The 23,401-nt window shown below is 42.4% G+C and overlaps 1 protein-coding gene across 19 annotated transcripts in view; it reads left to right on the forward strand.

Annotated features, from left to right (window-relative positions):
* UNC13A (unc-13 homolog A) overlaps positions 1-23,401 on the forward strand; it is a 211,055-nt gene that overhangs the window by 94,648 nt on the left and 93,006 nt on the right. For all 19 annotated transcript variants that reach the window (XM_040322600.1, XM_040322605.1, XM_040322603.1 and 16 more), the window contains 9 exons: positions 1,947-2,036; positions 3,706-3,840; positions 5,112-5,245; positions 5,682-5,767; positions 7,497-7,623; positions 8,843-8,939; positions 20,859-21,002; positions 21,230-21,319; positions 22,226-22,303. In XM_040322600.1, coding sequence (XP_040178534.1) covers positions 1,947-2,036; positions 3,706-3,840; positions 5,112-5,245; positions 5,682-5,767; positions 7,497-7,623; positions 8,843-8,939; positions 20,859-21,002; positions 21,230-21,319; positions 22,226-22,303 — 981 coding nt within the window. The remainder of the gene's footprint in view (positions 1-1,946; positions 2,037-3,705; positions 3,841-5,111; positions 5,246-5,681; positions 5,768-7,496; positions 7,624-8,842; positions 8,940-20,858; positions 21,003-21,229; positions 21,320-22,225; positions 22,304-23,401) is intronic.

Below are 23,401 nucleotides of genomic sequence, written 5' to 3' on the forward strand. Positions count from 1 at the left end.
ATGCCATCTATCCTATGTTATATTAAAGCTACTGTATGTGCCACTTTTACATGGGGATCTCAGCCTCTAGTTTAGTGACATTCCACTCCCAGCACACCTGTATATCACATATTTCCTCTATATCCTGCCCCCAGCCCACGCACCTCACTTGCCTCACTTTCAACATTACTCCTGTATAGTAGAAGCATGGTCCTTTCTGTGCCTAGCCATCCAGCCCTTTCTGTGCCTAGCCATACAGCCATAAAATCAGAGCAAATAAAAAAGGGAAAAAAATAAAAATAAAACAAAAAAAGGGAAAACAAGCAGAGGAAAAAAAAAAAAGGGGGGGGATACATACATTTTTAAAATAATCAAACATAACATAACAAAAATAAAAAGTGAAATGATACTGGTTAACATAGAAACAGGCATCCAAGCATAGAAGCAATACAACAATGCAACAAATGATTGCTATACTAAATATTAGGGTTGTCCCGATACCACTTTTTTAGGACCGAGTACAAGTACCGATACTTTTTTTCAAGTAGTCGCCGATACCGAATACCGATACTTTTTTTAAATGTGTCCCCAAATGCAGCCATGTCCCCCCCATATGCAGCCATGTCCCCCACATATGCAGCCATGTCCCCCTAGCCATGTCCCTCACATATGCAGCCATGTCCCTCTAGCCATGTCCCTCACATATGCAGCCATGTTCCTCACATATGCAGCCATGTCCCTCTAGCCATGTCCCTCACATATGCAGCCATGTCCCTCTAGCCATGTCCCTCACATATGCAGCAATGTCCCTCTAGCCATGTCCCTCACATATGCAGCAATGTCCCTCTAGCCATGTCCCTCACATATGCAGCAATGTCCCTCTAGCCATGTCCCTCACATATGCAGCCATGTCCCTCTAGCCATGTCCCTCACATATGCAGCCATGTCCCTCACATATGCAGCAATGTCCCTCTAGCCATGTCCCTCACATATGCAGCAATGTCCCTCTAGCCATGTCCCTCGATGCGGCGGCGCAATGCGGCGGCAGCGGCGGGGGGGAAAGTATTCTATTTAGGTATCGGGGGTATTTGCGCGAGTACGAGTACTCCCGCAAATACTCGGTATCGCTCCCGATACCGATACTGGTATCGGTATCTGGACAACCCTACTAAATATAAAACCAATATGAACCCAACTTGTGGGATGGATCCTGAATTGCGGCCCCTCTATATAACATATCTAATGCTGAAGGCCAATCCGTGAACAATATTGAGATATTGAGAGTCCTCGGAGCCTACCAAAAACTCTCCAGCAGGCAACACATTTTACAGATAGTTAAGATAGCTGGGACATTTCGTAAGGTTCCGGGTTCGAGCAATCTCACAACGAGAGGATCTGGGCAGCTCGGAATCATAATAAGTAAGATACATTCAGCATTTATTAAACCTACATGTCCCCGATAGGGGAACCCTTCAAACTTCTTATTTTAAATTGTCTTGGAATGTTGAAGGCTGTTTTTTCCATATCTGTCTTTAGGTTTTCAAAGCAGTTGATGGATATCCAAAGGGTAAATGGCTTTGTTGGGACACAAAATACGACACTTGTGAATAAGTGAATAACACTTTCAAATATAGCTTCATGTTGGTTCAGTTATGGTCATGTTTATAACTTGGAGTTCAGCCTTGCTTCCTCCTACTTGCTTCATATCGTGTGCATTGTTTTCATAGTGGAATCATATTATAAGAAATAAGTAGGGACACAATCTACTTTTATGTAAAACCCTACACCCGAGCAATTATATTTCAGACATACAAGCAGAATGTAACTATCATGTCTTTGTGCTTAGAAGGTGCTAAGGTGCTTTGTAACTGGTGTACCACTTCTTAAATAAAACAGATGCAATTTGCAGATTATACAAATCTTTAGTACATGCCTTAACCTTGTTCTTTCTCTGTTTGGTTTGGCAGAACAACTTTCCTGCTAGCAGCCCAGAACGACTTCAAGATTTAAAATCCACTGTTGATCTACTAACCAGTATTACATTTTTCAGAATGAAGGTGAACACAATCATTTGAAAATTTTCCTTGCATGTGATTGAGTATTTTTTTGAAAAGTGAAGCTTTGCCTCATTTCTGGAGCAAGTGCACTTGTAATGCACAGTAAATCTGCCTTTGGTAAATCCACCCCCTTGTGTTTAACCCCCTCAGTATTGGCATGTTTCTTCGTTTCCAAAAATTGTGCCAAATAATTGAATCACCTTGGGGTGCTTTCCAAAAAAATAGATCATTTGAGGGGTTTTCATACTATTCTGCTATTTTTATTTTAGCAGAAAGCTTTTTTTTTCAACATTTTCAGCCTTTTTTCATTTTTATAGTAAAAAAGCAGTTATTCAATAAAGCTCTATCAAAAGAAAGCTCTATCTGTCTCAAAACAAATTATATAAAACTAATTTGGATACAGCATTGCATGTCTGAGTACTTGTTGGTCAAACTATCACTGCACTGAAAATTGGCATGGTAATTAAAGCCAACCCAATTTTTTTATTTTTTTAAAGTCAGCAGATAGTTTCCTACTGCGCATGCACAAGTCGTGCAGCGCTTTGTGAATGGCCAGTTTGTCTTCTGGGACACACACAGGTCCCAGAAGACAACAGGGGACCACGCCGCAGAAGAACGCAATGTAATGGGCTGGATCAGAAGTATACTCGGTACTTCCAAAAAGGTAAGAAAAAGAAAAAAATGTAATATCCAAAAAGGAGGTTTTGAGAGGTCGTCTTTAGTTTAAGGCCTCGTACACACGACCGAGTTTCTCGGCAAAAACCAGCAATAAACTTGCTGTTTTGTTTTTTTTTTGCCGAGGAAACCGGTCGTGTGTACACTTTTCGACGAGGAAACTGTCGAGGATCTCGTCGAGCCAAAAAGAGAGCATGTCTTCTTTTTCCTCGACGGCAATGGAGAAATTTGTCTCGCCGAGATCCTCGACAGCCTAACAAGGAACTCGACAAGCAAAACGATGTGTTTCGCCCATCGAGTTTCTCGGTCGTGTGTACGAGGCCTAAGACCACTACTCAAAAAATGGGTGGAACTCCACTTTAAGGGGTATTACAGGCTGGTACTCAAGTGGTTAAGGTGGTAAAGTAATATCAAACTTAATTTTCAGTTTGTTTAAATCTGCAGCTTTCATTAAATAATCTCTGGTGATCTTGCCATGAAGGTCCATGCGCAGTTATTGTTATAAGGTGGCAACAATCTATTCCCTTTTCAGTTCCCTGGTGTTGTCACCCTGTCACATGTAACTACAAGTCGCTGTTTCACATTGCACTGGGTTATATTCCACTATTGTCACCATTAAGAAAGGACATCACAGTTGTTGGGGAGTATTTGTGTAGAAAGGAAAAGTCTACAAAGAGAAATGGTGGTATTTTATTATTCTTAATTACCGGTAGTTTTTGTGATTTAGCAAATATACTGGTTTATTTATAAATGTTTTCGCACAAGATTCACACAGCTGTCACCCAAGGCTTGCACATTTGTAACTTGAATAAAATGTGTGAATCCTGGGTAAAGTTGTGAGAATCTTGTGTAAAATAGAAAAACATTATAAATAGACTAGGAAGTGGTATTTAGTTATACACAGTTTACAGTACAGATACCGTTACAGTGTGTGAGATTTATATATATATTTATGATTTCTAAAGTCACTGAAATGTTTATCTACATTTTCCAGGTGCAAGAGTTACAGAGTCCTCCCAGGGCAAGCCAGGTAGTGAAAGACTGTGTGAAGGCTTGTCTCAACTCTACTTATGAATACATCTTTAACAACTGTCATGAACTCTACAGCCGAGAATATCAAAGTGACCCGGTAATTGTTTACGTACAGTTACTACTTGCCTGTGTGTTTAAAATATTTTAACATACACCTCCAAATCTGGCGAACGAAAAAAATTAAACAAAACCATCTACGGCCAGCTTTACTTGTAAATGCTGATAATAGAGTCTAGTGCAGTGGTTCTCAACTCCTGTTCTCAGGACCCACTAAGAGGCCAGGTATGCAAGATAACGATCATTATCATTTGTTGCACAGTGAATGCAGTATTCTAGTCTGCATCTCCCAAAGGTAATACTTAAAATCTGGCCTTTTAGTGGGTCCTGAGGACAGGAGTTGAGAACCACTGGTCTAGTGACTACAGATGCAGGCTCATCTAATATAAAAAAAATAAAAAATACTCACAGAAATACCTTGTCTGGGTATTGCTCAATATATTCAAACTATATACAGAGGGCCTTATCTCTTTCACAGTTTTATTGTGCATACAAAAAGTAAAATGATTCATTTTATCATTAAAGTGGTTGTATACCCCACTTTTTGACTTTTACCTGTACGGTTTAGGGGATATTCCCCCCCGCAATGCGCCGCTGATTGCAGCAGGGCATGTGCAGCGGGGATCCTCGGCTAAAGGACCGGCAGCCGCCGGACCTTGCCGAATTGAAGTCTCCCGCGCCCATGTGCGGGAGTGACGTCATCGCCGCTCCAGCCAATCACAGCGCTGGAGCGGCGATACCCGGAAAACACGCCAGAGCAAGATGACATCTCGCTCGGCGTGGACCAGGTAAGTTCTCTTCACCTCGTTTTAAGGTAAGTATTTCATAATGAGCTAGTATGCGGTGCATACTAGCTCATTATGGCTTTTCCTTTACAGGTGTAAAAAAAAAAAATATTTACAGGGTATACAACCGCTTTAAAATACAAATCTACAGTATTTTGTATTTTGATGGGGAAATTTACTATGTTTATGATGTTTCTTTAATCTACACATGAACAATTTAATCATTTTAAAAGGAGCAAATGTGACATTAAGCAGGTGGATATAGCAGGTGCATGCGTTTTTAATTTCAGGGAATGATTACGTTACATTCACTACTTTATAAATATGCCCCTTAATCTAAATAAGTTGTAACAATATTTATCAATAAAGTATGCAAACCCTATTTGATGAATTTAGACAAGGGCCACTGTCTGTGCTCCCCAACAGGTACACCCAAGATCCATTAACTATTAACTGTGATATGCATGTCTGATGAACCCTTACTACAAGGTACATTGTTAGCTGTTACCTTCTTTCTCTCTTATAGACTAAAAAGGGTGAGGTGCCCCCAGAAGAACAGGGGCCAAGTATCAAGAATTTGGATTTTTGGTCCAAACTAATTACATTGATAGTGTCTATCATAGAAGAGGATAAGAATTCATACACACCATGTCTAAACCAGTGAGTTTTAAAGATTCCTTTTTTTTGTTATTTGCTACTAATTATTTGAAGTGTGAAGTAGTGCTGTGATTATGCTATAAAAAGGATATATGGGATTGTATGATGTGGAATGTGATTGTTCTATAGCATGGACCATATTGCACATTGTCAATGAGAACCCAGTAAAATCCATACATACTGTATGTTCTTCATGATGGAAAGTGGTGGCTGTTTGCTCATTAGGCTGAAATATATTAGGTGTATTTGGGTACATCCACTGTTTGGGTACATCCACTCTTAGCATAATAAAGACATATATGTTGATAGCGTACATAGATATTTTTGACATTTGGCAGTTCTAGCTCTTCCAGAGAGTTTTCTTTAATTTCTACTCGTAATTTTATATGTACTTTTTTCAAATTATACTCTATGCTGTCCTTTCCCTATATATTTTCAGATTCCCCCAGGAATTAAATGTTGGAAAAATTAGTGCTGAAGTCATGTGGAGTCTGTTTGCTCAGGACATGAAATATGCCATGGAAGGTGAGTATATGAGCTCAATTCACGGAGTCTAAAACTGATAAAGCTTAAGAAACGTTGGTAGCATCACTGAAGGCTCCAGGGCCGATTCATGAAAACTGAAGAAATATTGGTGTTACCTTTACCTGTGCCACCAAAAAAAGTTTTTTTTTTTTTATTTTCTAATCGAAATTAGATAAGTGAAACTATAGGTAAAATTCCATTGCAATGGCAATAGACAGGCAGATGCCTCACATTGAAAAATACACCTCCCTCGCTGTTCTCACGCTGACGGAGTGCCATTTGTGGTTAAATACAGTTACAAGATTTAGAATGTCCTAACAAGTGTTCGTTATTGCACTATAGCTAAAGGATAAGCTCTACTTAAAAATAAATAAATAAGGGCACAAACCAAAAATGCCCCGTCTAATAAGTCTACGGTGACTCGCACAAAACCCATGGGTTTCAAAAAGACTGCTTTATGAAAAGTCCACTTTTTAATCTTTCTTCACATCAATAGAAACACCAGACCTTAGATGTCCACTTCCAGACCAGGCCCTTTCTGGTACTTTTTGTTTACATGTAAGTAACAATCTGTATTTTTTGCTAGAAAATTATTTATTGTTTTTAAAGCAGAGGCCCTAGAGAAATAATTGGTGGATTTTGCCAATTTCTATGTCATACTGTATTTGTGCAGCGTTTTTTCAACCGAAATTTTTAGGCAAAAAATACACTTTTTTAAATTCTAATACAAAAACAAAAAACACAATACAAGCCCAATTTTTGGTTAAAATATAAAAGATGATGTTATGCTGAGTAAATACATTCCAAACACGTCATGGATTAAAATTGCTCACGCCCGTGCAACGGCGACAAATGACATACATTTTAATATCAATAGGCGACACTTTAAAAGCTTTTACAGATTACCATTTAAGATTTTCAGAGGAGGTCTAGTACTAGAATTACCATGCATAATCTAATGTTTGCGGTGATACCTCATATGTGTAGGACGATCGCTGTTTGCGTGCATGCAGGACCGAAGTGGTAATTCGCCTTTGAGCATGGGGGTAAGGGGGCAATAGGCATGTGACATGTACTCTTTATGGAGAGGTCAGGGGTATAAGACCCCCAAATCCCTCCTCTGCCCTTTTAAAGCACTCAAAAGACCAGGATCTGTGTTTTTAAGAGCTTTTGATTTTTTAGAAAAGGCTCAGTTGACATCCGGTTAAACCAGGTCACCGCTTCTGAGTTACCATGGCCAGCAGGCCTCATCCTGTTACAACCACCCGCGGTACCATGATGTACTGGTACATCGCTGGTCTGGAAGTGGATATATGAGGTTTAAATATGATTGGTTCACCTGCGTAGTTTCTTACCATTCCCTTCGAAACAACTGATTCTCATTTTGTGGATTTTAATAGTAGGTAAATATAGGGGTTTACTTTTTCCACGTGATAAATCTTTAATTTAACTAATTTAGATTATATGAGAAAGAATACACCTTGATAATTTTATTTGTTTGTTAAAGTATTTTACCTTATCTGTATGTGCAGTTTGATTAAAGATCTAATGTTTGCAAGTACAAATATGTTAAAAAAGTAATCAATTTTCACGGGATGTACTTACTCTTTCAGAAACCTTTACTTTAATAAACCATAAGACATATGTGGACTGGAAAACTGCTGGCAGATTTAATTTTCAACATCCGCTCATTGTTTACACAATATTCTTTTTTTAATTTATTTTATAGAACATGATAAGCACCGTCTATGTAAGAGCGCAGACTACATGAATTTACACTTCAAAGTCAAGTGGCTATACAATGAATATGTGACAGAGCTTCCATCATTTAAGAACAAAGTGCCTGAATATCCAGCGTAAGTGGCATGATGTTTAAAGGGTGGAAACCTTGCGCCAAATGTTATTTATCAACCTTGATCTTAGTAAGCGTATAGCTGCTCCCCAATTAGCAATGTCAAAGGCACTGTGCAAATAGAAAAATAAGTGGGCACTGTAAACCTAAATTGTGTACTAGTTAGTAAATAACCATATTACATGGAATAAAGTGACATGTGCAAAAAAAGGTGCTGCATGAGGTATCCATACAAATCTAATTTGGAGGAAAGGAGGACACAAAACAGAGATCCCATCTAATTAACCAAGGGTTCCTATCAGGATTTCCCTACAGCGCAATAAACCTTCTTTTTAATTAAAGAGGTCATATTCATCTGATGAGCAGTTTTCATATCAGAGCACTTTTGAGGGTGTTTCAACTTCATGATGAAGGATTTATTTGTATTTCTGCTTTCAAGATCTGGGTCACCTTTGTTTGCTAATATGGACTTTATTATGGCTTTTGTTAACATTTTTAAGTAAGTTTGTGGTCACATTTCCCATACAATTTGTTGCACTTTATACTATTTATACATTATTTCACTGCCGAGTATTGTTTATGGTAGGTACTGGATACCTCACACAGCACCTTTTTTTGGACATGTCACTTTATTCCATGTAATATGGGTTTTTACAAACAGGTACACAATTTAGGTTTACAGCACCCCCTATCACTTATTTTTTTAAGTGGCATGATGCTATCAGAAATTTCTAAATAGAAACACACTTGTAATTCATTGATGTTTATGGCTTGTTATTAGTATGTTAGCCAATCTATACTATCCATCCTGTCAAAATAGGTATGATGATGGGAAATTTCTTCAACAGAGGCAAAAACAAGGATACATTTTTAGTAGTGTGAGAAAGGTATAGAACCTCTGACAATGTTTTTATTGCTCTAATGTTTATAGTGTGGTAGTTCAAGTGACTACCACACCCCTCATGTTCCTGTGATATATGGCAATCACAAGAACAGTAACAGAGGGAAAATAAGCTCAATTGTGTCATAGTCAGAAATAGAAACCTGGCCGAACTTTATTTGCAGCAAAAAAAAATTCACTGGAGTTGGGCTTTTATGTTTGAAATGGTTTACATGGTTAAAATGCAACACTGTATATGTAATACTAGTACCTAAGATATTTTTTTTTTTATATCATACATTGTTAAAAAAAATTGACACCCATTTCTTCTGTTTTTTTACAGTTGGTTTGAACCTTTTGTTATCCAGTGGTTAGATGAAAATGAAGAGGTTTCCCGGGATTTTCTTCATGGAGCCCTGGAGAGAGACAAAAAAGATGGGGTCAGTTAACCAAAACTTTAACCAATTTTTTTAACAGTTTGAAATCGAAAATATCACTTACACATGATATTATCTTTTGTTTTACAACCCTGGATACAATTCTTATTATCTTGTTTCTTAAAGTGATACTAAAGGTTTGAATTTTTTTCCTAAAATAACAAACATGTCATACTTACCTCCGCTGTGCAGCTAGTTTTGCACAGAGTGGCCTTGATCCACATCTTCTGGGGTCCCTCGGCGGCTGTTCGGCTCCTCCCTGCATCAGATAACCCCCTCTGGGAAGTGCTTTCCCAAGTCAAGCATTTGCGTCCATAGACACGAATGCTGGACTTGGCCCCGCCCCCCAGCTCCCGTGTCATTGGATTTGATTGACAGCAGCACAAGCCAATGGCTGCGCTGCTATCAATCTCTCCAATGAAGAGCCGAGAAGGCCAGGCCAAGATACAGCGTGTTCTCAACGTGGGACTTTTGAGGGCTCAGGTTAGTAAACCGGGGGGCTGGGGGGCTAGTAATTATGTGATGTTTTTTCACCTTAATGCATAGAATCATTACTGATCCGCCCTGTGTGAAAGGGGCCTAAATGTCTTGAAAACATATGATACGATATGATATAATCATAGTAAAATAAGCAGTGGCGGTGCGTCCATAGAGGGCGCCGGAGCGCCACCCCCTCTGGCTCTCGCACCGCCACTGATACAATACATAGATTCATGCATTGCATGAATCTATGTATTGTCGCCACTGCCGCCGACTATTCAGATGGCCGGCCCCCTGGCGAGCGCCAGCCATCTGAATAACGGCAGCTGGTTAGCTGTGGAAGTGCCTATCAGAGCCATCGGCTCTGATAGGCTTTCCGATTACAACCCTCAGGCTGTAATAGGCTTCCAAAGCTTATTCCAGGGACACACGGGGGGGTGCGTTCCTTGGATAAGACTGACAGGCATCTCAGCCAATCAGGTTCTCCGGTTCTGGTTACCGGTAACCTGATTGGCTGAAGCGTCATCGAGGGCGGGAGAAGACATCGAGGGACGTAAGAAGCCGGATGGCTGACCCCAGAAAGGTAAGTGCCAGGCGGAGGGGGGGGGGCATATTACAGGGCACAGTGGCAGCATTTTAAAGGGCACAGTGGCTATAATTGATGGGCACAGTGGCGACAATTGATGGGCACAGTGGCGACAATTGATGGGCACAGTGGCGACAATTGCTGGGCACAGTGGTAACAATTGATGGCACAGTGGATGCGTTTGATGGCATGGCGCAGTGGTGACAATTGATGGCACAGTGGCAACAATTGATGGCACAGTGGTGACAATTGATGGCACAGTGGCAGTGTTTGATGGCATGGCATAGTGGTGACAATTGCTGGGCACAGTGGTGACAATTGATGGCATGGCACAGTGGTAACAATTAATGGCACAGTGGTAACAATTGATGGCACAGTGGCTGCGTTTGATGGCATGGCACAGTGGCTGCGTTTGGCATGGCACAGTCATGACAATGGGCACAGTGGCGACAATTGATGGCACAGTGGTGACAATTGATGGCACAGTGGCTGTGTTTGATGGCATGGCATAGTGGTGACAATTGCTGGGCACAGTGGTGACAATTGATGGCACAGTGGTAACAATTGATGACACAGTGGCTGCGTTTGATGGCACAGTAGCTTCGTTTGATGGCATGGCACAGTGGCTGCATTTGATGGCACAGTGGCTGCGTTTGGCACGGCACAGTGGTGACAATTGATGGGCACAGTGGCGACAATTGATGGGCACAGTGGCGACAATTGATGGCACAGTGGCGACAATTGATGGCACAGTGGCTGCGTTTGATGGCATGGCACAGTGGTGGCAGTTGATGGGCACAGTGGCGATAAATGATGGCACAGTGGCTGCATTTGATGGCATGGCACAGTGGCTGTATTTGATGGCACAGTGGCGACAATTGATGGCACAGTGGTGACAATTGATAGCACAGTGGCTGCATTTGATGGGCACAGTGGCTGCATTTGATGGTCACAGTGGCTGCATTTGATGGTCACAGTGGCTGCATTTGATGGGCTCAGTGGTTGCAATTGATGGGCACAGTAGCTGCGTTTAATGGGCGCAGTGAGGCTGCAATTTTTTCTTTCGTTTGTTTGCGCCCCCCAAAAAAAATTTGAGCACCAGCCGCCACTGAAAATTAGTATCCTGCTTTTGCAGATCTGCAGAAAAATGTAGATGGATATTTGTTTTTATATGAACCGAGTTGCTAACCTGTCTAGGTTATTTCATGCTAATAAAAAAACTAATTTGGCTAGGGGAGTTTTATTTTTTTAGTGGGAAACCTTTGTCTCTTGATCACAAGAATGCAATGAGGTTTGTTTACCCAAAGTCTTTTCAGCTATTTTTAAAGAAAGGATAGTGGATTCAAACACTGTGCCCCCTTTGAAAAACCTATAACATAAAAATTGCTGATTCTAGCTCTGTTATCCATCTGGATTATCTATTTTAATTCTCTGATCTGCCATTTGTTTAAACACATGCCTCATATCCTCATATCCTCTTGAACATTAATCCTGCACTCAATTCTGATGCTTTAAATCAGGGATCCTCAAACTACGGCCCTCCAGCTGTTGTAGAACTACACATCCCATGAGGCAATGTAACACACTGACATTCACAGACATGACTGGGCATGATGGGAATTGTAGTTCCTGAACAACTGGAGGGCCGTAGTTTGAAGACCCATGCTTTAAATGAACAGTCTGTTTGCCTTTAGTAAATCAACCCCACTGCCTTTCCTGTGTTTCCATATTTAGTGAAGGTTTCATACTTAAAAACAAACTTTTGAAATACTGGGATTGATTGACTAATGGCAACTAGGCGGCTCACTTTGCAAGTGAAGTTGCTTCTGTGATTGACTGCAACTTTCTTGCGCTGTTACTTAAATTACTATGTGATGGTGTAGTAGATAAGAGCAGCAACAGGAGCATCAGTGAAGTGTTTAAGTAAGTATACAAGTTTTAATTTCTTTATCGTGCACCACGGGACACAGAGCCTTAAATCATTACATAATGGGTTGTATGGTCACCAGAGGTGATTGGACACTGGCACAACCAATCAAAGACAGTTCCCCTCCATATAACGCCTCCCATCAGGGAAGTACCTTCGTTTTTTCACCAGTGTCTAAGGTGTTGGACGCAAGGAAAATGTGCTGAAGCCCTATGAGGGTAGAGAGCTACACTGTGGGTCCATCCAAGACGCTTAATTATATTACGCTAAAACTGGATGGTATCCGGACCTTATGGACGAGGTGTCACCTGTAATGTCTCTCTCCGGAGGACTGGGGTCCAGCACATTCGCTCTATACGCTAAAAGTCCTGGTAAGAGTCTTTTACAAGGCCCAGGGAAGAGGTCTCCTTTAAGTAGGAACCCATACCCCTGAAGGTTGGCATGCAGACCCCGCCGGGATGGGGGAAGATTGGTATCTGCCTGACAGAGAACCTGCCGCGGGGACAAGGTGAGTTAGGAAAAAGTCCTACGTTTTAAACTTAAGGACTTTTCCTATTTAGAGTGGGTGTAATTTTTAAGTAAAGAGCTGAGTTTTCACTTACCAAGCTCCAAAGCAGTGTCAGTCCAAATGACAAGCACACTCTTTTCGCTGCAAGCTTTGCATTGCCCTCCTCCCTCTTTCACAGAAAGCTGAAGGATCTCCTAACACAGGTGAAAGACATGAACCGCACAGGGGTGCGGAAGGTGAGCCTAGGATGCACGCGCACGGGGGCACGCTTTATGACAATCTCAGTAGAAGGGGCCTGCATAGGCACGGGGACGCGCACAGGCGCGCGCATGTGCAGACTTTTAATGACGGTCAGACAGGAAGGAACAAACCTCACATGTCTGGAGCTTCCCTGCAATGGAAACAGCAGCGTTTAATGGTACGTAAGATCTCCATGTGGTTGGCTGAGCACTCCCCAAGGATAAGACACCCACTGTGGCATGAAACTGTGTGTTATTAGTTGCATACTTATATGTAGATTTCTAAACTAGCACAGTAGTATATGCATTTTTTGGTACCTTTGCTTTGCTTAGCATTATGTCTTCCCAAAGAAGAGGCTCTGGGAGAAGCAAAAAAGCATTGCCGCCAGAGACAGGAGTCTCTAGCCATGCCTGCACAGTACCCTCATCTTCTGTAATACCTGAAGTATTTATACAGGATGAGCCATTACCTCTATCAGGAGTTGCAACCTCTCCTGTTGTGCCTGTGCCTGCATATGTCACTGAAGACACTTTGGCAACAGCCCTAAACAATTTAGAAGGGAGAATCACTGCTTTAATTGCAAAGATCTCAGAAAAGGACAAAAAGCGAAGCAGATCTCCTCCTGTTGTATTAGATCTCCGTACAGAAAGATCTGAGGAGGATGAGGCCCCATCAGGGGATGAGGGATCAGAGCTATCAGAGGAACATTTTTCTGCATCTAAGGTGCTAAAATTACAGGTGCAATATTATACTGAAGCAGTGCGCTCCACATTTAGATTACCCTCTAAGGAGTTAACTGAATCACCTGTCTCCTCTCTGGGTTCGTTAAAATCCCCACAGGCTGCTTGTGCCTTTCCGATTCATCCTTTATTGGAGAATCTGATTTATGCTGACTGGAAAAACCCAGATAAGCGTTTTGCTCCTCCTAGGAAGTTTGAAGTGCTTTATCCTATGGAGGAGAAGTTTACCAAGAAGTGGAGTCTGCCTTCTGTGGATGCAGCAATTTCTTCTGTAAACAAAAGCCTAACTTGTCCTGTGGACAATGCCCAGGTATTTAAAGATCCTTCTGAAAAAAGGTTGGAATCTTTACTAAAACCATCCTTCCTCCTGGCAGGCGCAGTAACCCAACCTGCTGTGGCAGCGGTGGGTATGTGTCAGGTCTTAAAGGACTAGGTAAAACAGGGGAGGAAAGATCTGACTGCTGAACAGATCACATTTTGGAAGAATATGTCTAGGGCCTTATGTTTTACAGTGCATGCCATTAGAGATTCTATCCAACAGACATCCTGCGTAACGCTGCAGCTGGTGCTAACACGCAGAATTCTTTGGCTAAAGCATTGGTTAGCAGAAGCTACATGCAAGAAGTTTTTGGCCAGGTTCCCCTTCCATGGCGAACACCTCTTTGGGAAAGATTTGGAGAAACTACCCTTTTACCAGAGAAGAAGAAAAACAAGCGTCCTTGTTTTAAACGTTCTCTCTCCCCGACTCCTGGTAGATCTAGCTCCAGCCAGTGTCAACGGCATTTTCAGACAGCCACAAAAGCTAAGGAAGACCAAGCCCATAAAAACAGTGGGGTTCAAAGGCTAATAAGCAAAACCCCAAAGCCTCTTCATGAAGAGGCTCCCCCGCTCGGCCGAGTGGGGGGACAACTTTGGCAGTTTTCAGCGGCATGGCAGACAGAAATCCATGACAAGTGGGTAGTATCCACAGTATTCCTAGGATACAAACTGGAATTTCAAGAAATCCCATCTTCTCAATACCGAAGCTCAAGACTCTCCAAAGATCCACTAAAAAGAGTGTCCTTTTTCAAAAGATTGGATCGCTTGCTGTCCCAGGGGCTGATCACAGAAGTACCCCTAAAGGAGCAAGGTTCAGGTTTTTATTCAAAACTCTTTGTGATTCCAAAACCAAACGGAGACGTCAGACCCATCCTGGATCTAAGGGCCTGATCCACAAAAACCCGCCGTAACTTAACTTTTTCCATTTAAGTTACACCACCGCAAAATCTCTACCTAAGTGCCTGATCCACAAAGCACTTACCTAGAAATTTTCAGCGGTGTAACTTAAATCCGTCCGGCGCAAGGCATGCCTAATCTAATGGGGCGAGTCCCATTTAAATTAGGCGCGCTCCTGCGCCGGACGTATTGCGCATGCTCCCGAACGTTATTTTCCCGACGTGCTTTGCGCGGTTTTACGTTGCGCCGGGTTTTAAGAATCGCGACGGGCGTAAAAAAAGAGTTGCGGCAGAAAAAAAAAAATTAAGAAAAAAAAATGACAGCGACGCGGGATAGAAGGGTATACTTTTACAAGGTGTAAACAGTTTACACCTTGTAAAAGCAGCCCTAATTTTGCGACGGCAAACTAATACTTACGGAGAAAAACAAAGCGTAAAAGCTTCGTGGATCTCCGTAAGTGCTAATTTGCATACCCGACGCTGGATTTCGACGAGAAATGCCCCCAGCGGCGGCTGCGGTACTGCATCCTAAGATCCGACAGTGTAGGTCCCTTACACATGTCGGATCTTCTGCCTATCTATGAGAAACTGATTCTGTGGATCAGTTCCATAGATAGAAACAGGGATACGACGGCGTATCAGTAGATACGCCGGCATATCCCTTTTGTGGATCAGGCCCAAAGATCTCTAAATCAGTTTCTGAACATTGGCCATTTCCGAATGGAAACTATTCAATCTGTGGTCGCTTCCCTACAAGGCAGAGAATTCATGGTGTCGATAGACATCAAGGACACATATTTACCTATCCATCCTGCGCACCAAAGATTTTTAAGGTTCGTGGTAGAGCATTGCCACTTCTAGTTTGTGGCTCTGCCATTTGGGGTGGCTATTGCCCCCCAGGTATTTACAAAGGTACTAGCCCCTCTGTTGGCAAATCTGAGGGTTCAGGGCATAGCAGTAATGGCCTATCTAGACTATCTACTTGTGATAGGTCAGTCAGTGGCAGGATCAGATCACACTGTACTTACCACAATAAAATACCTAGAACAGTTAGGATGGATTGTAAATCTACAAAAATCCTCTCTACAAGCCCAAAAAAGGGTCCACTATTTGGGCATGATCATAGACACAGCCCAAGGCAGGGTATTCCTGCCAGAACCAAAGATCAAGTCTCTAAAGCAGGGGTCTCGAACCCCCGGTCCGCGGCCCACTACCGGGCTGCAGCCTGTTTGCTGGTGGGCCGCGAAGCCTGCGCTATCTGAGGTGCGGTGGTGGCGGGCGAGCAGAGAGATCGCCGCCATCACGGCACTTCCGCCCCTACAGCCCCACCGCACTTCTGCCCACACAGTTAGGGGTGAAGCAGGCGAGCAGAGAGATGACATTTTCTCCCACTGCTCGCCCGCATTACCGCCCGGCGCCCCCTCCTCCGTGAGTGAAGCCAGGCAGCAGCGGCAGCGCTCGGCTGTGACATCCAGGGCAGGGAGAGCGAGAGGTGAGCTGTGGGGGGGGGGCAATCTGCATCTGGTGGCATGTGACTGGCAATCTGCATCTGGTGGCATATGGCTGGCAATCTGCAGCTGGTGGCATGTGGCTGGCAATCTGCATCTGGTGGCATGTGACTGGCAATCTGTATCTGGTGGCATGTGGCTGGCAATCTGCATCTGGTGGCATATGGCTGGCAATCTGCAGCTGGTGGCATGTGGCTGGCAATCTGCATCTGGTGGCATGTGACTGGCAATCTGTATCTGGTGGCATGTGGCTGGCAATCTGCATCTGGTGGCATGTGGCTGGAAATCTGCATCTGGTGGCATGTGGCTGGCAATCTGCATCTGGTGGCATGTGGCTGGAAATCTGCATCTGGTGGCATGTGACTGGCAATCTGCATCTGGTGGAATGTGGCTGGCAATCTGCATCTGGTGGCATGTGGCTGGCAATCTGCATCTGGTGGCATGTGGCTGGCAATCTGCATCTGGTGGCATGTGACTGGCAATCTGCATCTGGTGGCATGTGGCTGGAAATCTGCATCTGGTGGCATGTGACTGGCAATCTGCATCTGGTGGCATGTGGCTGGCAATCTGCATCTGGTGGCATGTGGCTGGCAATCTGCATCTGGTGGCATGTGGCTGGCAATCTGCATCTGGTGGCATGTGACTGGCAATCTGCATCTGGTGGCATGTGGCTGGCAATCTGCATCTGGTGGCAGATTCTGCATTATGGTGAGTTTAACTATTTAATTTCATATTACAATATAATAATAAAAATAATGTGTTTCAATCATCCTGATTAACCATGGTGTTGTGATGATTGAAGTGCTAACATCAGCCATTTCCTGTCATATTATCTGCGAAAAAACGCATCGTCGGCCCGCATCACAATTTTCATCCACAATGCCGGTCACCGGTGTCCAAAAAGGTTGGGGACCACTGCTCTAAAGGACCTGATCCACAAGGTCAAGGCAAAGAAAAAGCCATCTATTCGCCTTTGCATGAGGCTTCTAGGTAAGATGGTGGCCTCCTTTGAGGCTATCCCTTACGCCCAGTTTTACTCGAGGCTACTTCAAGGCAGTATCTTAGCCGCCTGGAACAGGAAGATTCAAGCTCTATATCTACCCATGCGCCTGTCTCCACAAGTGCGCCAAAGCTTCAGTTGGTGGTTAAAAACCAAGAACTTGCGGAAAGGAAGATCCTTTCTCCCAGTCACTTGGAAGGTGGTGTCTACGGATGCCAGCCTAAAGTGCTGGGGAGCGGTGTTAGAAGACCTGCCCATCAACATACTGGAGTTGAACCAAGAACTTGCGGAAAGGAAGATCCTTTCTCCCAGTCACCTGGAAGGTGGTGTCTACGGATGCCAGCCTAAAGTGCTGGGGAGCGGTGTTAGAAGACCTGCCCATCAACATACTGGAGTTGCGGGCAGTATACTTAGCCCCCAGAACCCGGACACACAGGTTACAGGGCCACCCGGTGCAGATTCAATCCGACAATGCTACTGCAGTAGCTTACATCAATCACCAGGGAGGCACCCGCAGTCAGGGCGCCCAGAAAGAGGTAAATCGGATTTTTGCATGGGCAGAAGAACATGTTCCTTGTCTCTCTGCAATCTTCCAGATTGCAGATGGTCTCAGGGGTAGAAAACTGACAAACGGCCTATCTGAGTCGCCAGCAACTACTACCAGGAGAGTAGTCTCTCCACCCGCATATCTTTCAGGCCATATGCCAGAGATGGGGGACTCCGGATGTAGGCCTGCTAGTCTCCAGGTTCAACAGGATGTTGGACAACTTTGTGTCCAGGATGAGAGATCCTCTAGCCTACGGATGGGATGCTCTAATAATTCCGTGGAATCAGTTTTCACTGATCTATGCGTTTCCGCCGATCGCTCTCTTACAAAGGCTACTTTGCAGGATCAAGAAGGAAAGAATTCCTGTAATCTTAGTGGCCCCAAATTGGCCCAGAAGATCCTGGTATGCCGAAATCATAAAGATGGTGGTAGGAAAACATTGGAAGCTTACGCTTCGTCACGACCTGCTGTCGCAAGGTTCAGTGTTCCATCCTTCCTTACAAGAGCTTCCGGGCTTATCTACTATAGAGTCTGGAAGGCATATGTTTCATGGTGTAAAACTAACAAATGGAATCCTCAAAGATATGACATAAGTAGGATTCTGGCCTTTTGCCAGCTAGGAGTGGATATGAAATTAGCCCTTAGTACCATTAAGGGTCAAATATCGGCTCTATCAGTCTTTTTTCAAAGACCGCTGGCATCTCATTCCCTAGTTCGGGTTCAGGGGTACTGCGTATCAATCCGCCAATCAAGTCTCCCTTGTGCCCATGGGATCTGAATTTAGTATTGTCAGTATTGCAGAAGCAACCTTTTGAACCTATTCGCCATATTCCACTGATTCTTTTAAGCAGGAAATTGGCCTTTTTGAGTATCTGAATTAGCAGCGCTTTGTTGTAAAAAGCCTTATTTAATTTGTCACGAGGACAAAATTGTTCTACGACCCCATCCAACCTTTTTACCAAAAGTGGTGTCGACATTTCATTAGAATAAAGATATTATTTTGCCTTCCTTTTTTCCGGATTCGCAGACAGCGGAGGAAAAGTTATTGCACTCTCTAGATATAGTGAGAGCAGTAAAGGCGTATCTGCAGGCAACCGCTCACATACGTAAAACTGGTGTTTTGTTTATTTTTCCAGATGGTCCCAAGAAGGGACAAGCGGCATCAAAATCCACCATTGCGCGGTGGATTCAACAAGAAATTATTCAAGCTTATGGTTTAAGGAACAGGATTCCTCCTTCTTCTGTTAAGGCACACTCAACTCTGAGTGCTTCATGGGCAGTGCATCACCAGGCTTCGATAGCTCAGATCTGTAAAGCTGCAACTTGGTTTTCAGTCCATACATTCACCAAATTCTATCAAATAGATGTAAGAGGACATGAGGATTCTGACTTTGGGCATAGTGTACTGCAGGCAGCAGTCTAGGACTTCCTGTTCGTTTACGGCCAGGCCAGTTCTGGGTCTCCCCCCTTAATATTGAGCATTGCTCTGGGACGTCCCATTATGTAATGATTTAAGGCTCTGTGTCCCGTGGTGTACGATAAAGAAAATATGATTTTTATAACAGCTTACCTCTAAAATCCTTTTCTTGGAGTATACCACGGGACACAGAGGTCCCCCCCTTCTTATGGGAACCTTATTGCTTGCTACAAAACTAAGGTCCTTTCCTGATTGGAGGGGTTATATGGAGGGGAACTGTCTTTGATTGGTTGTGCCAGTGTCCAATCACCTCTGGTGACCATACAACCCATTATGTAATGATTTAAGGCTCTGTGTCCCATGGTGTACTTCAAGAAAAGGATTTTACAGCTAAGCTGTTATAAAAATCCTGTTATTTTGCGCTTACCTTTTTAAATTTGGAAAAAATAATTGATTTCGATTATGTGTATAAATTAAGTAAAATTTAATTAGTTAATTGGTGCTGCAACTTCAAAAATCTAAATACTCAATTCAGCTATATGTATTCAAAATTAAAGTGAGCAACCATAAATATATAACATAGTGATAAAAAGTGAGATGATAAAGAAACCAATAATAAAGTCCACATTAATAATAAAAATGATATGTGAATAGATAAATACATGTCTGTGTGTGTTCAGTGTCAAGAATGGATATCTGTGATGTTCAGTGCTGTATTTTCTTACATAAGAGAGGGAAAGATTATAATAGCCTCTTACCAGACAGAATGGATCCCAAGTTAAAGGGGTCTAACACGCTTGTTATCAAAGTAATCACCTGCGATATCCTCTTCTGTCGGCTCAGCTACAAAAAAGCTTCCTTCCCCAGTGATGATTGCACCACCAAGGTTTTCAGGAATAATGTCCAAACGATTCCAGCTCCACCGATATATTATTCAATATTCTCCAGCATATAAAGCATGTATGGAATTCAAAAAGGGGACAAACTTCATGTGCAGTAGAAAACAAAAGTTTTATTTTCCAAATAACATTGCACTTAAAAAATTACGTAGAGCATCCAAATAAACACAGCCGCAGAACTTTTCCTGCAGGCTGGAAAGTGGTGAAGTTTTCTACTGCACCATGAAGTTTCTCCCCTTTTTGAATTCCATACATGCTTTATATGCTGGAGAACGTTAAATAATATATTGGTGGAACTGGATTCGTGTGGACATTGTTCCTGAATCCCTGTTGGAGCGATCATCACTGGGGGAGGAAGCTTTTTGGCAGCTGAGCCGACAGAGGAGGATATCGCAGGCGGTTACATTGATTACAAGCGTGTTAGATCCCTATAACTTGGCATCCATCCTGTCTGGTAAGAGGCTATTATCATGTTTCCCTCTGATGTAAGAAAATACAGTGCTGAACATCACGGATATCCATGCTTGTCATTGAGTACACACAGACATTTATTTATCTAATCACATATCATTTTTATTATTGATGTGGACTTTATTATTGGTTTTTTTATCATCTCACTTTTTATCACTATGTTATATATTTATGGCTGCACACTTTAATTTTGTATACATATACACTTTTTTACAAGTGTCAGTAAATGTCTAGTATGGAGGTTAATTTATAGCAAGGAAAAAGAGGTGATTGGGGGAAGACTGTAAGGGGAGAGTGCAGGTATCAGTTTGCTTCTCCTGCCAATAACTTAGATGACTTTGTTTATTGATTACTAACATGGTCTTTTTATATTTTTCTCTTGCAGTTCCAGCAAACCTCAGAACATGCACTGTTTTCCTGTTCTGTAGTGGATGTTTTCTCACAGCTTAACCAGAGCTTTGAGATAATTAAGAAGCTGGAATGCCCCGACCCTCAAATAGTGGGACATTATATGCGCAGATTTGCCAAGGTATAAGAAAAAAGGCTCATGTTTTGATTATAGTCCATAATTGTTTCCAGAAACAAAATCGAAAACTGCTTTTAAAGGTCTTTTCTTAATTTTATGGAATGTTTATTAAATTTTTGTTTGTAGTTTCTCTTAAAGCAGCAACTGTCATGTGTCCTTTATTCTTTATCTTGCTATCTTTAATCTCATAATTGTCTGTGCTTCTTCTTCCTTCCTCTCTCTTGCTCTAGACAATCAGTAATGTCCTACTCCAGTATGCAGAGATCATCTCCAAAGACTTTGCTTCACACTGCTCTCAAGGGAAGAAAGAGGAAAAAGTGGTAATGTGATACACATCTAGGATTGTTTGCCTTTCCTTCTAATAGTTAAGTGGAAGCCACTGCAACTATAACTATCTAATAATTTTGACACTTTTGACTAACTGATATTATATTAATATTTACTGTATATCACAGGCCATTGCTTTACAAGTTGGGCATAGAATGAGGAGAAAATGTCCATCAGTGGAATTACTGGATACAAGAATGAAAATAACATTCCTCACAGCCACAACGTTATCTCAAATATAGTTATGTCCTGAATTTATATTTTTATTGTATTTGTAAACTGCCCTTCAGACTAACTCGCTGAAAACATTAATTACATTGTGTATAAAAATAACAAATCAATCCATTTTCCACATTCTGCATCTGCATTCTGCAATGTTTTAAAAGTATATACAGTATAAACCCTAAAAAAAAAATCAGTATTTTTGGCATAATGCCTCAATGCGTACAGTGCTTTAAAGCAAATAGTTTTCTGTGAAACCGTTGAAAAGTTTCTTACATGAAGGTCCTGCCAGCAGCAACACTTCCTGTTAGGCTAACAACACTAACCACTGCTTTGCAATTCAGGGCACCATTGTTAGCCTGCGGTGTGTACTCCTTCAGCAAGCCAATGAACTGCCAATCTAATATACCTGATAGGCATCCCAGCAGCCAAACAAAGGAGATCCCACGGCAGGCTGACAAGGCTGATGCTAATTGTGATACAGTGGCTCAGACTTAAACAAGTGCTGTTACTGGCAGGATTTCCAGATTTTGTACAAACAAGCAAAAAAAAAGCATTTGCTTAAGAAATCTGTATAAAGTGAGACATGATGTCCAAACATGTTGAAAAATAGTTTTTGGGTTTACATTTACTCTAAATTGTCAAAGCTATTCCTTTTATACTTTGTGTCTCTACAGCCATGTATCTTAATGAATAACATCCAGCAGCTCCGGGTCCAGCTGGAGAAAATGTTTGAAGCGATGGGTGGGAAAGAAGTGAGTATACTAGACACTCTGTGGTGTCATTTACGCATCTTATCTGCAGTTAATATAAACCTCTGTATGCAGGCAAGGATATTAGTACTAAGGATGGTCTGAGTGGCAACTATGAGTACTAAGAATGACATTAAGAGACGGTTTACACAGAGGCAAAGCGTCAGGCGACTCAGCCACCTGACAAGTCGCGCTCCGCTCTATTCAATGGAACCGTTGTAATAGGAGCGACTCAAGTCGCCCTGACTTAGAAAAAGGTTCTTGTACGACTTTGGGGGCGACTCGGGCGACTTGCATTGACTTCAATACAGAAGTAATTTTGCAAGTCGCCTCTGAAGTCGTCTTGAGATCGCCTTGCCGAGTCGCCTCCAAAGTCGTGGCGCCCCTGTGTGAACCGGGTCTAAGACTGGAAAAAGCAACTTCAGCCTAGTGTTGTAGTCCATAAGGAAAATGTGTTTCTTTAGAAAAAAGTGCTCAGGTCTCCTCGGTGCTGGACAAACAATTAACCAGATCTGTTTAGTATTTGTCTCAACTAATTGATACATACAATTCTCATTAGTTTTAAAATAATAATTTAAGCATTGAAAATGAAGAGACAGGCTATATTTGGAGTACCTCATCTATATATATCATAACCAAACAAGAAAAAAATAGTGTGCAAACCATATTGATAGAGAATACTTTACTAGACTGTTGAAGTTTGACATTCCATCTGCTTAAATGATTGCCCAAACAAGAGAAAAAACTAACAGACTTTACTGGTACCAGAAAGACATAGTCAGGCATTGTTATAAAAATAAGTAGAGAACCTGCGCTCTATTTTCTTGTCGGGATTCTTGTCGGCCTGTTTCCTGGCGAGAAACCCGAGAGTGTGTATACTTACCTGTCGCCGTGGAAACCCACGCATGCTCGAAATGACTTTGACGCATGCGCGGTAGCTTCCACGGCATAGGTAGGGTGAAGCAAGATGGCCGCGACGGCATCGAATGTGACGAGCGCATGCTCGTCGTACGCGATGATGTCACCACGTTTTTGCCTTTCAAGAGAACTGCGGTTCTTTTGAAAAGGTCTGTGTGTACACTCGGGCGGTAAGAGATTCTT

This window comes from Rana temporaria, chromosome 1 (genome assembly GCF_905171775.1).
Source record: "Rana temporaria chromosome 1, aRanTem1.1, whole genome shotgun sequence".
NCBI classification, from domain to species: domain Eukaryota; kingdom Metazoa; phylum Chordata; class Amphibia; order Anura; family Ranidae; genus Rana; species Rana temporaria.